At 39.2% G+C, this 13,589-nt stretch overlaps 1 protein-coding gene across 1 annotated transcript in view; it reads right to left on the minus strand.

Annotated features, from left to right (window-relative positions):
- Positions 1–12,841, minus strand: part of LOC101849893 — a 27,818-nt gene extending 14,977 nt beyond the window's left edge. The window contains exons 1-3 of the mRNA XM_035973046.1: positions 12,366–12,841; positions 9,376–9,590; positions 918–1,150 (exon numbers count right to left, since the gene is read on the minus strand). Coding sequence (XP_035828939.1) covers positions 918–1,150; positions 9,376–9,590; positions 12,366–12,588 — 671 coding nt within the window. The 5' untranslated portion in view covers positions 12,589–12,841. The remainder of the gene's footprint in view (positions 1–917; positions 1,151–9,375; positions 9,591–12,365) is intronic.
- Between the last annotated feature and the right edge of the window lie 748 nt (positions 12,842–13,589).

Consider the following 13,589-nt stretch of genomic DNA (forward strand, 5'->3'; position numbering starts at 1 on the left):
TTTTTTTTTTTTTTTAATTTTGCTAATTTTGTGCTGCGGAATAAATATGTGTCAAACGAGGCAGACCGAACGCCATGGTAAAATGAATTTTTTTAAACCCCATGGGTCGCCAACACTCAGAGAATAAACAACACTTCTATCACAAGTTCATATAGACGTCCATTGTTACTTTGTTACAGACGAGATAAATAGTGACCACTCATCACAATTACGATTTGTGTATGAGTTGTGGGCGGGGCTTAAGGGTTATAAAGGATCACATGCTTCCCTCACCAGCAGTTGAAAATGCATTGCTTTCTATTAATTAATAGTGGGAGGGGCCTACACAACATGATTGGTTGGAGGGACTACCTAACAATAACCACAGGTGCTTGGATTATGGCGGCTTGTCCACGTCAGGGGCCAATAACATCAGGCAAAGAAAGATTTCGGTGGCCATGTAAGACAGGTATTATTGGTCGGTTTGTGATAAAATATGGTAGCCCCAGCCACATTGGATAGGTAACATTATTACACAGTAAAATTATACTGAAAAAAACAACAACCCACAACAAGGGAAATGAAAAGGTACCACAGGTTGTACAGGTGGCTGTCATGGCAGGTTCGGCTGTAATTAAGATGATTAAAAAATTGTTTTTTCAGTCTCATCCATGTAATTGATACACCAAAGTGGCTGGTTGTCGTACAGAAGTGGTTTAATCAGTATCAGAGAGGGATTGTACACCAAGAGAATACTGATGATGAAATCATGTCCAAACAGAAAAATAGTCCTAGCTGCAGGAACTTGTCCTCAATGGTATCACAGTAGTCAAACTCATGTATACTGCTTTACAAACAATCTAAGATTGAGAAATAACCACAATATAAACATATATAAAAATGTATACTGAGAATTTAAAAAACAGCTTCTGATTCACAGAAAAAAAACCCCAAGATTTCTGACCTTTGGTGGACGGGCCTCAACACAGCCATCTGTAACCTCTTCCTCTTCCTTGTCCGTTTCCGAATCATCCGAGCTACAGTCAGAGCTGTCTACAACTTTTTCAGGAATCTTGATCATTCCTTCAGAGAGATTGATGAAATCTTCCGCTTCAAGCACAGGGGGAATCCATCCGACGAAACCCGGGACGAATGAACTAGCAATAAGACACTGTGGACAGACATAAATAAAAAGAAATTGTTTTGAGTTGTTTAAGAAAATCGTATCACAAATCAGCATGCTAATGAGCTGATTTCACCAGAAACAGAACTAGGAATTTGTTTGAGGAAAGACAAGCTGTATCAACACAAGGGTCATTTAGTGTAAGAAAAAAGTAAGACAGTCGGACACAAATAATAGAGGGCAAGAAGAGAAATATGCCCTACTCGTGGCGCCATCCATCACCTGCACAGACCAGTACAAGAAACAAATGATGCTCAAAAGGAACAGGTGTCCCCCCAACAGTGGTCACCATCAAAGACACATAAAAAACAACTTAAAAGAGTTGAAAACAGTACCTGAGGTCACGAAACGAGTCACCAATATTCAATATGAAATTTAAATTAAATTAAAAGTATCAGAGTACAACGTGTACATTGTACATAAATTTAATGCTTATGAAAAGATCCAACCATGAAACAAAAAGAAAATATGATGACATGGGTCATCCCAGTTGAGAAACAACAAAATCATAACCACTTTCTTAAAGAAAATGATGGAGCTTTGTTATTGAGTACCGGTAAAAGCATAATTCACATGCCAAGTTAGCAAAATAAAGGCTACATTTTACCACAAATCCACCAGGCCAACACAGACAACTAAAAAAATAATATAGAAGAAACAGACCATGCTAACCCAGCAATCCACCACCCCCAACCTTGCTGCAAAGAATGTAGCAAAATTAATAACATCATGATACCATGACGGAAAGAAAAAAACGCAACCCCATCCCCCAAACTGTATGTAAGCAAAAAGCAATTTTGCTTTCAAAGTGTGACTTGTCATTGTGAGAAAGCTAAAAGGCTGAAGTGGTATCGCAAAGCCATGGCTCTCACTAGGTCAGCCGAACTGGACATAATACTTTTCTGGTTGGTGGTGCGTTATCTGGTAAATATTTGTTCAGCCCTTGAACATGACCTTTCCGCACTAATCAGTCAGAATGACCATGCAGTGACCACATAACCTGCTGGTCAAGAACCTTGCCCAAGCGATGACAGTCCTCTGTAACAGTAATCTGACAACAGCATGATTGTCCAGATTCAGTATGACCCCAAAAAGTATGCGGTCAGCACAGGGCAGGTTGCCAACAGATGTCAAGACTCCTCTCACACAGCCAATTAGAATATTCAAACTAAGAAATCATGGTAAGCAATTGCAAAGTTTTTTTCATAAGTTTGTTAGAGCCTGTATCAATCAAATGAAAAGTCTTTCGAGGGGCTTGCTGCAAGGGCAGAACTCTAACGTCATAGCTACCCAAAATGTAACTTTTTTTTTATCAACTTATGCACATGGTCACCTGAAAGGCGTGGGACATCACATTGTAAGGGACACAATATTTATAAACATATTATCATATATAATAATAACAACAGTATTTAGGGACTTTAATGGGGATTTTTACCTTCTTTTTTGTTTTGTTTTGTTTCATTCCCCTGCCAGAACCCATGGGTAGTCAACAGACCATACTTTTCAACCTACAATGCAGTCTGTTCACCACATCTTAAAGTCTTATATCCTCCTATTTTAGCAACTGCAATGTGATGTCAGCCATCTTTCGGGCAACCATGTGTCAATATTTAAAGTGCTCATTATTACTTAAGTTGACCAGAAAGTTCTCTAAATGACCATGACTATGCAATTCTGACCCTGCAGCCATTCACCTGAGAGTTCTCAATAAATCAATAAAGGCTCTGACAAACCTATGAAAAAATTCCTTGTCCACCAGCCTGGTCTTGGGAAACCAGGAACTTCTGGTTTCAGAGGCAAGCCCTTTATCTCTACACTAACAAGTCTCCTAGGGATTTTGTTTTGTTTTGTTTTTCGTTAGCATGATCATGTCATATATAAGGCGAAATAATTCTTCATTGTGGTCAGTGTTTTTCATTTTCTTCCCAGTTGAATGCTTTACAGTGATGAAAAATAACTTTGGTTATTAAGAGACAACTGCAGTTCTACAGAAACTTTAATAATTAATACATGAAAGCTGCTCTCACTGGAAAAATAGCAGAAAAATGAGGCAGGGGTAGACCAAAAATAACTTACTTGGAGAACAAAATCAGACGGGTGAAGGAAAAGACCAAGATCATGATAATAGGTTCTTTAGAGCATCTGAGCAGAGAAATTATTGGCAAACCATAGACAGATGTCTGTTTCAGATGTGGCACTTGTTGAATAAGACAAAATGTAACCCCCTCCCTAGGCCCTGTTGTTGGTTTAAGTTAGGAAAAAGGAAAGAATGTGTAAAGACAATGCATCACACAGAATAGTACAGAAACAATAAAGGAAAACAAAATGAGAACATAAATTGTAAATGGAAACGAACAGGGCAGTCAGCTTCCATCCCATTTATCTGTCAGAGCTAACCCATGATACTTGGTTATCTTCCCAAACCAAGAATCAAAATCACATATATATATACACATAACAAGAATAGTTGTTCTAATGAAAATATTCCTACTCATACAGTAAACAACTAACTGCAACTGAAACAGGAAATTAAGTTGACAAGACTTCACAGTCTTTCAAAACCATATAAATTAGCAAATATAATTTCTCCACTCCTTCAGCTCTGTCCAAATTTGAGAACTGCGGTTAAAGAAGAAAGGGAAAGAGGAAACTTTATCTGTACATCATTTATGATAATCCATCTGCTTGAAAGTGAAAGTTAAAAACCTTTTATCATTTGTTTTCCCCGCTTATCATTCTCCTTACAACACAGGCCGACTCTCTCTATCTTTCAATCAAATCTTTATCAGCTAATTACAGGCAACAGGAGAAAGACTACATATGAACTGTAGACAGAGCTCCCAGGACATATTACGCACATAGGACCACACTGACATCAAGTGTAAATATAGCTCAAGCAACTAAAATAACATTATAAACGTGCTGTGGGCTATAGAGCTGTCATAATATTAGTTCATTTGATCATTATTATCAGAATGTAAATCTTCATCACCAGTAATATTAATATTTACCATACTTACTTTTATATTACCACTTTCAAAATTCCCTTTATACTCATAATACGACTCAAAATAAGTTAGCATTATTATAATTCATTTAACGTCTACATTCAGGGAATTGCAGTCACCTTTCAGTCGCATAACTGATGTTAGCATCCCATGTGATGAACAGCTGGTCAGGTCGGAGCAATCAAGACATTATCAAATAAAGTCAACAGGGCCTGGAACATGGACTTGAGCGAGATGTCGCGATAACCTAAATGTCAGCCAGCCTAATGGCAAAATCGCTTCTTTTGTTTTGTTTTATCAAACCAAAGTGAAAGGCATTTTTAGAGTAAAATGAAAGTGCTAGGAAGAGACCCAACCCACTTCACAGAACATATTTGATTGTCTACTGGGCCAGGGTCTTGTAGTATCCGTCAAATTTTTCTCCTCTCCTGTCATTTTGTGCCTGTGAAGCCAGCTGATAGACACAGATAAAAACTGGGACACGGGTTATGAAACCATGTAAATTTTGCTCACAGTTAAACCAATAAACTGTAGACTGTCTTTCTATTGTTTTATTATTAGATGTTGCCCACATATCACTAGTTGTTGACATCTGTTTGCGTTTTCTTTCAATGACCCTTTTTGGGGGGACAAGAATGTCCTCTTCCACTGTGTACGACTAGCAACAAATGTGATTGTAAAATGTTTTACGTCCACATAAACACAATTTAGCTAATTAAGGAGGTGGGCTCTGCCTGTCAGGGTCAAACTAGCTCAGTGGGATACAACATCCGAGCAGAATGACAGACATTGTTAACAAAATAAACTTCTCCTCAGTGATATCCAATCCCACTAAAATCTTTTGCGTGCAACAGTGAGGAGCCTACTATTCATTTTATACCACTCACAAACCCCTCCAAACGTAACATGTCCCTATAAATTCCACAAAAGGTGTACCAATATGTCTATAAGTACAGTCTTTGGTCTTTTCCCTTCCCTTTTCTCTCAGAACCACTGTATCAAGTGCTCCCCTTCTTTTCTCATTAGTAAAATTCTAAAATAATCCCTTACCATACATCCACTCTCCCCCCCCCCCAAAAAAAAATTTTTTTTTAAATAAAACGAAGACACCAACAAAAACCTAAATATACAACTAAATATAGCACCAGAAAAAACAAAATATAACTAAGACTGTTTGTACAGCATACGATATATTATTAAGTTAAGCTAAAAATAGAATGGGACAACGACAAAAAAACGTCATATCCATCCAGTCTCAGGCTTTCTCCCCCCGACAGTTTATGGCCAAAGTGCGTGCTTTCTGTAATATTCAAACTTCTACCACAGAAACAACATTAAAGTTACAATCTACAAGGGGTCACGTTTTGACCATTTACATCTTTTTGTGTTTTCCACACGCACATTTTGTCATTTCACTAAATTTAGCCATTGGAACAAAAAATACTTTCTAGGGCTATAACGTCATTCAAAGTACTTGACGATAGAAATATGCGCATCATTGTTGTATTCCCTCCTTTAATAATGAGATGAAAATATGAACTATTTAAACAACCAACTTTTGAAACTTAGTCATGTAAAAAAAACCATCTACCAATAATCATTATTCATTTATAGCACACGTTCCTGCTGGTCCACCGTCACAAAACAAGCATTGGAGAAACTCTTCTCGTTTCATATATTCACACACACACACACTCTATACAACGCTGTGGCACACCTGCCCGACAATCATAATGAACGGCATTACATGCAGCTCTCCAACGCCCAGACGCCTTCGACAATGTCACCCACAACTTGTCTTTGGTCTTTTCCTTTCACTTTCACAACTTCTGTGCCAAGCGCTCCCCCTTTGCAGTAAACATTCCACATTTAGTAGGGTGCTAAAGACGATACACAAAGGTATGTGGTACCTTTCACATGTCTGAAACAACATCACACATTCCATAGGCGCCCCCTTTCATTTGATTCAGTAAAACGAAGCACTTCGACACAAAAACGGTTGCCTAACATTGGGAGAAAAAAAGCAAGACAGAGACTGACAAGTCCAGGTTTGAGACTCGGTTCAGACACAGATTTTTTTTCGCCCCCTCCTGCCCACCCAGCAGTAAATGATACTTGACTTCCGAGTTGGGGGAGTAAAGGCGGCGGCGGCGGCGTGGAAAGGAACTGGCCACCCTACTACAATTTACCGAAGGCCCAGGAAGTTGTCTCACTAACAAGGCAATCCATCCCCAATGTCCAGATCGGATGCGGGAACAACTTTACTTTTTACATACTGTACTGATGGCATCCTTCAAACACCTGCACTGACACCCATATACCACATTGTTTTAGACAAACCTCATAATACCCTCCTCTAGTATCCGATATACACCCTCATATACCTGAGAGCATCACCCCTCCCTCCCATCTGGAGGTAATGATTTACCAGTAAGTGACCTCCGCCCGAGATCCCTGATTACTTCGGACCATGAGTCATCGTTCTAGCGGTCAACGCCCCCTCTTAAATTTTTCCTCTCTGCCTGTGCGTTTATCTCCCAGGCAGACAGGGCCACCTCCATAATAATATATTGAAAAGAAAGGCTCACATAACATGACTTAACACATTTTCTCTTGACCCGCCAGGGTAGTCTGTTACATGTAAAATAAAAGATGGAAAAACATTTGTTCATTTCCCTTGATTAAAAAAAAAACAACCAAGGTTCACAGCGTAAAAATGAAGACTGGGCTAAAAAAAAAAAAAGGCAGACAAAAATATCACAGCGAAAGAAAGGAAGTAAGACCTACTTGTGAGTCCTCTAACGACCAACAGGGTGGTCATTAGCGAGTACATCACACTTAACCCCTGCCTTAACCCCAAATGGTGTGAAAAAAAGTGCTATTTTTATGCCTCATCAATGTTCACAGGCAACCATCCATTTCCACTCCTTTATATTTTGAATGACAAGAATATATGTGTATTGAAAGATAGAACATCATATATGATATATATATATCTTTGTTTTGTCAGCTTTGTTAATTTTTTTGTTGTTGTTTTAGGTTTGTTTCCTTTTTTCTGGATTATTGTATTGTTCAGGGGAGTTTTGTTTAGTAGTTTTGCTTTGGGCGTGTTTTCCCTTCTTTTTTTTTTTTCTTTACGACCTATGTACTTCTTCCTGCTAATGACTAAGTTCATCAAATTTGATATGTAGTCAGAGCACAATTTTGTTTTGTATTGTGTTTGACGGCATGCGTGTAGATCTAACTGTTTGTACCTCTGCCAGTGAGACAATGAGGGTAACACGCCAACTACACATGAGACCAACATACACAACAAGTGAGTGCAGTACACAATCGCTAGTCCTTCAGACCTTGCTGATCAAATTCTCCACCTCCTAATTTAAAGGCTTCGTAACAAAGCAAAGTCCTGCTCGTTCAAAGGCCTGTTTACGTCTATAACTTCAGTATCGCTGACACCGCTGACCAATCTGGAACACAAATTACACAGGTACATCTAATTTACTGACAATGTCAACCTCTCTTATCAGCCTCTGTGTCCACAGGTATTGATTATCCCAATTAACCCCTTTACCTCAATCTGTCCCAATCTAAGGTATGGCACAGAACTACCATCAGAAGTCCAGAAAATTATAACTTTTCAAGAGGAGCACAAAAAAGCGATAGAAAACAACAAACTGACTTATCCCCACACAGTATCTGACAAGGTTTTCTTCACAATGTAGCACTTCTTGGATATTTGCACTTTTAGCCAATGTGCCTTGTGATATGATATCAGGTATTATCTCAAGATCTATCTCTACTATGTTGAAAAAGTGTCAAAATACAGAAGCTTGGTCCCTTCTCTCAAAATCAAAATATTCCACTGAACAGCCCTGAACAGTCGAGAGTAAGGCAGTAATTTACTCATCACAAAACCTGTACACCAACCACACAACATCTGTGAGCCAGAGGAGTTTGAAAGAAAGCACTTAGACTAGATAAGATATCCGAAAATTTAAAAAAACTTTAGACAGAAGATGAGCAAGCCGAACCAGACAAGCCGCACCAAACTATCTTCCAAACTATTCAGTGACAAAAAAAAAGTCCCCATCAAACACAGCAACTGAGAGACAAAACAGTATCTTCTGACACACAGTGGCGGTGGGAGGACCAACATTAGGGTGGGGCTTAAGTTTCTTCCACTTCTTTACCACCAAATAGCAAGCAATAAGACTTAAACATTCTATACTCATGGTGAGCCACGGCATATTCAGAACTGTTCAAACGAGAATAGTCACCTTTGTCTTCAATCTATTTGTTTTAAGTAAATATTCTTCTGGGTGAAAAATTTGCCTTCAAAGTGATTCGACGTGATTGTCAAATCTCAGCGGCACAAACACAAACATGCACATACAGATATTTCGTCTATGAGCTGGATTAGGCTGTGTGTCTTGGAAAATAGAAAGCGCCTAACAAAGGTCCAATGAGAGCAAAGGTATTTGTGTCACTGGGAGTGGGAGAAAGTGTTCTAAACTTTCACCCCATTGTCAGGGCTAGGAAAGCCTGAGCCCTCGGTACAGTGTTATCTTTTCCAGTCTTCTACCTTTTTACAAGAAAAGTTTCATTCCAGAAGGTGCGTAGGAATGGGCTCATCCTGACATTTGATTGGCTGTAAGGTTACTATAGTTGTAAGCGGTGACAACAGTGATCGGATAAACGAGCAAGCCGCCAAATTAATCACTGTAACTTCATTGGGAGCGATCATAACGGTTTCAACTGCTTATTTCGTTAAGAAACTTTCATTTACTTTGGGATAGAGTTAAGGGGGGGGGGGGGGGGGGGGCGGGCCTCAAGCCTGTGAGACCTTCTTCACTACCCACCACCACTGCTGACACAATAGTCTTTACAGACAAAACAGTAATTTGATAACTCTTGAAACTTAGTTTAAAGTTTTAGTTTTGAGTTAGAGTTTTATGGCAAAATGATAACAATAGTTTACAGCAAGTCGGCACGAATAAAGGTCCGGAGCAATTAAATCACGATGTACACGCTGAAACAAAGAGTAAACCTCTAAAAGTACCCACTGCTTGAAAGTTGTTTCAAGTTTCAAGCTTTTAATCTTTAAAAAAAATAGGACTGATCACATTCTACACTCCCCCTCCCCAGCAAACATCAAGCTTTTTGCTGAAACCAAACCAGGAGCACCTGCACACTCTGCCTCACCTGAATGAGATGTTCCTTAGAGTGGAAGTTTGTGATAAGGCCGCTCTCCAGCCCTGTGAGGAGGGTCACGGAAATATACAATCGGTTCCTCAGGCGAATGTGGGCATCGTCAGGCAAGTAATGGTTCAGGAGGTTCCGTAACAGAGAGTCAAGATCAACGTTTTCACGATTCCTTACAGTTTTTGCAACCTCCAGAAGCAATTTTGTCATTTGACCTGTGAAGAAGAGTTCAAAAATTTAATACCTGACAAGATCTCCATGAAAAATCTCATACCATTTTTAATTAAGTAAACAGTCCAAACAAAATTACTACAACAAAGTCTAGTATAGGAAACATTTATTCTCTTGCCCCTTCCAAAGAACACAACAACAAAAAAAACCAGAACAAAGCTAAGTGTACACCATTCCAAATAAGCAGTGTCACGACATGGTAGAGTCAGGCGCTCGTCAATTTTTGGGCGTGGGGAGTTATTAGAATCACCTAAAAGCTTATTCATTTGCCATGCTTTTGGTTATAAAGTATCCATCTAGGCCTCTATCTTAAATAGAAGAAGCCTTTCAAGGAGGTGGAGGGGTCACCTGGTTTCAGAGGTAAAATTAGTAAGAAAATGGCTGCCAAAGTTTGGTAAAACTTCAATAGCTTAGAGAGCTTGAAAACTGAAATTTTACCTTTTTTGTGCCTATAATCAATGTTTTTCAGTAAAATTCACAAGGAAATGCGTTTTTATGTGGCCAAAGGTGTTGAACCAACAAACAAATTCAATAAAAATTGCCAAACTGGTGGGAAAATGCATTTCTTCAATTTCATTACTGCGAATAAGCACCTGATTTCACCACCTCACATAAAAGCAATGCTGCAGTCACTGAAGTAAAAAATGTTTTAATGTAGGTAAAAGAATCTGCCAAGAGGTTTCTCATTGACCATCCCCAGCCCCCACTAAAATCTGGAACAATTTTGATTTTTTTCTCCCTTATAGTAAGAAAAAAACATTTTTTTTACTTGTGGCATGCATATCTCGTAAAAAATTTCTCTTGAGTCAAGGCCACAGGAAAAAAACAATCATGCACCCAGCAACTCTGTACATGTGTGATAAATGAACTTTGTGTCTATCTGCCACACAAAGATAACCCAAAAGTTGACATGTGTAGCTGTGCTCTTCTTTAAATCATCATGAGATCTTTAATCCCACAAATCTATTCGAAAAGGCTGATTCGAAAAATAGGTAACTGGGAGAAACTAGTGGCACATCCGGATTGCAAGGAGATCCTTGCACTCCTACTAAGATAACCTGACATTGACATTGATGTCAGCTTTCCTGACCTTCTTAATTTAATGGTGGAGATCAACTTCACAATCAAGACAACTGCTGAGATAGGGAGAATTTAAATTGAGGGCCTGGAGGGATAAGAAGCAGACTCCACACAGAGACTGGAATCTTCACGTTTTTCATCCTCCCAGATTTGAAAGGGGAAAACTCTTCTGAATTATTTTACTTATTTATGGATTCATGTCATATCTAGTGCTAGAATCTAGATCTAATCTAGATCTAGATCTAGATCTAGATTCCAGTCATGTCCCAATATTCTTTTTTAAAATTTAAAAATTCATATCTGCTTTACATAAATCTTGACTTAATATTACATCCACTGCAAATCATTGGTTTTATGGAATTATGAACAGATGTTTTGACTGGCACTAGTCTATATTACAACAATAGAAATCACATGGAGGGAGGGAGGGAGGCTCTAAAAAACAGCTGGGTTTCAAGTGGGGCATGCTCTCCTGCAGATTGTACCCCTTTGCCTTTAGCAAACTGTCCAGGGAAATTACTTTTTTAAAAGGTTCTCTATGAATGCTATTGACATTGATATTTCTTAACACAGTGAAAAAAGCACGTGCCTGTGCATGTGAATAGTCCTGCAGGTGTGTGTGAGGGTGTGTGCATGTCTGTCTGTCTGTGTGAGTGTGAGAGAGAGAGAGAGAGAGAGAGAGAGAGAGAGAGAGAGAGGGGGGGAGAGAGACAGACAGAGAGACAGAGAGAGAGAGGGGGGGGGAGAGAGAGAGAGAGACATGTTCAGCCAACGCTACCCTGTCTAAAACTTGGGTGTACTTTTCTGACTCGTGTCCTTGAGCTTGACGTAAATTCAATCAGCTGTTTAGTCGGTCAGGTTGGAAAGGTGCTGGTTTTGGTGTAGACTGACAAAAAAGCGAAAATTTTCAACAAACGCAGCGCAACGTCTTACAACAGGTTTAAAAAAAAACAACAGAAACGTTCAAGTAGCCATCTAGAATCTAGATATCTAGATCTAGATCTAGATCTAATCTAATAACCAAAACAAAAAAGGGTTGAGCAAAAAGCTACTGTGCAGTTTGCGTTCCTTTTTTAATTAAAGGGTTCCCCCACCCCGAGACGCACATGCGAAGAGACCCGAAGGCCAAGCGGCAGAAATAGATCAAGATTTATGATTCTAATGCGGGCTCCTTCGGGGATACCGAAAATATTCTAGCGCCTGACCGCATTCTAACCAATGAAGGACAAGCATCGTAACCCCGGCCACTGAGACAGAAAAAAAAACGAGACACGCTTAAGCCCTAGGCCTCCTATATCGCACTTATTGAACAACATTTTCAACTTTGAAATAACAAAATATTTAACAAACACCGAAGGAAAAGTATTTGTGTCTTGTTATACCACAAGTATCCCGTACAAAACACTGTTTAATCTAGATTTAGATTTAGGGGAAACACATTTATGTCGTTCTTTCCCTGTGTGGAAGTGATGGGAAAGAAGGGGACGTGAATGAATGTGAAGCCGAAAAAGACAAGTAGATCAAGATCTAGATCTAGATCAAGATCTAGAATTTAGATATTAGAATCTAATCTTGATCTAAATCGCTAAATCTAGATCTAGATATCTAGAATCTAGATCTAGATCTAGATCTAGATCTAGATAGTCATTTTCCACATTCATACATACTCATACACCTACCTAAATCTATATCACACAGTAGAGTGGTGGCTACGAGAGCACCTGCACTTGCTCCAGCGAATTTGATTTGTTTCCTGTTCACAACATCCGTGTGGTCCTTCAGGCATGCGGCTACTCCGACATGATAGACACCCAAAAATCCACAACCAGAAAACGAGAAGCTGGGAATAATGTTGTTCGTGGGCTGATCGATGTTGTCCGAGTCCCCATCCTCTGACGCCATGACCACTCACACTGAGACGAGCAGTGGTCAAACAACAGTAAGTTCTCGCTCAGCACCAAACAAATTGCTTAGATATATCTCTTTAGCTCTATATATTAGGCCTAGTCAACTGCAGTTGTTCACTATCTACACAAATGTCACGGTGATGAAATAAAAACGGCGGATCTGACGAGGAACTGGAAGATTCCACAACAACACGCCTCGACCCCACACGTAGCCTCTGACTTTATTGAACTGACGAACGAATGAATGCACCGAGGATTCTTGGGCAGGCAGCATAATCACGTGGGTCGAATGTTGATGCTTTGGAAGTATTTCATTGGTCAGTATAACTGTCGAACGATATGAGGCTCCTTTAGGGATTCTATAGATTTAATGGTTATTTCATTTTGACGTTATAATCCCCTCTTTACTAGCCTACTCTGATCAGTAAACTAAAAACAAGCGAAGTGCATCATTGAGCATTAGGCCTATATTAGATTGTTATTTTCAACACTTACTTTGCCTTTCAGGGATACTACTGCAATGTTACAAAGCAAACAAAGTTGGGTCATATGCCCTCAGCTCCTCAGCCCCTTTTCGGCCGGGAGGAATGAAACAACGAATTTAATTCTTACACAGCTGTGACAGGGATGGCATTGTAAAAGATTGTGTGAGATATCAAAGGGGTTATAATATAAGGACTATTATTTAGTGGCCTACTAGATCTATGGACTAGGCCTAAAGCACTATCATGTAGCCATAACTCCTTTGGAGTATAGATATCTAGCTTTCTGTCAGGCTCAAATTTAATGTTGTAAGTGGGACAATTTTCCAATTCATTTTCTCTGAAAGGAATTTGTCAAACATTTTTACATGTATATAGATCTAGATCTAGATCTATATTAAAATTTAATTTTGTTCAATCTCTTTTTTTGTTTCTTTCTCTCTCTCCCTTTCTCTCTCTCTCTCTCTCTCTCTCTCTCTCTCTCTCTCTCTCTCTCTCTCTCTCTCTCTCTCTG

The sequence above is a fragment of the Aplysia californica genome, unplaced genomic scaffold, assembly GCF_000002075.1.
Source record: "Aplysia californica isolate F4 #8 unplaced genomic scaffold, AplCal3.0 scaffold00966, whole genome shotgun sequence".
Taxonomy (NCBI): domain Eukaryota; kingdom Metazoa; phylum Mollusca; class Gastropoda; order Aplysiida; family Aplysiidae; genus Aplysia; species Aplysia californica.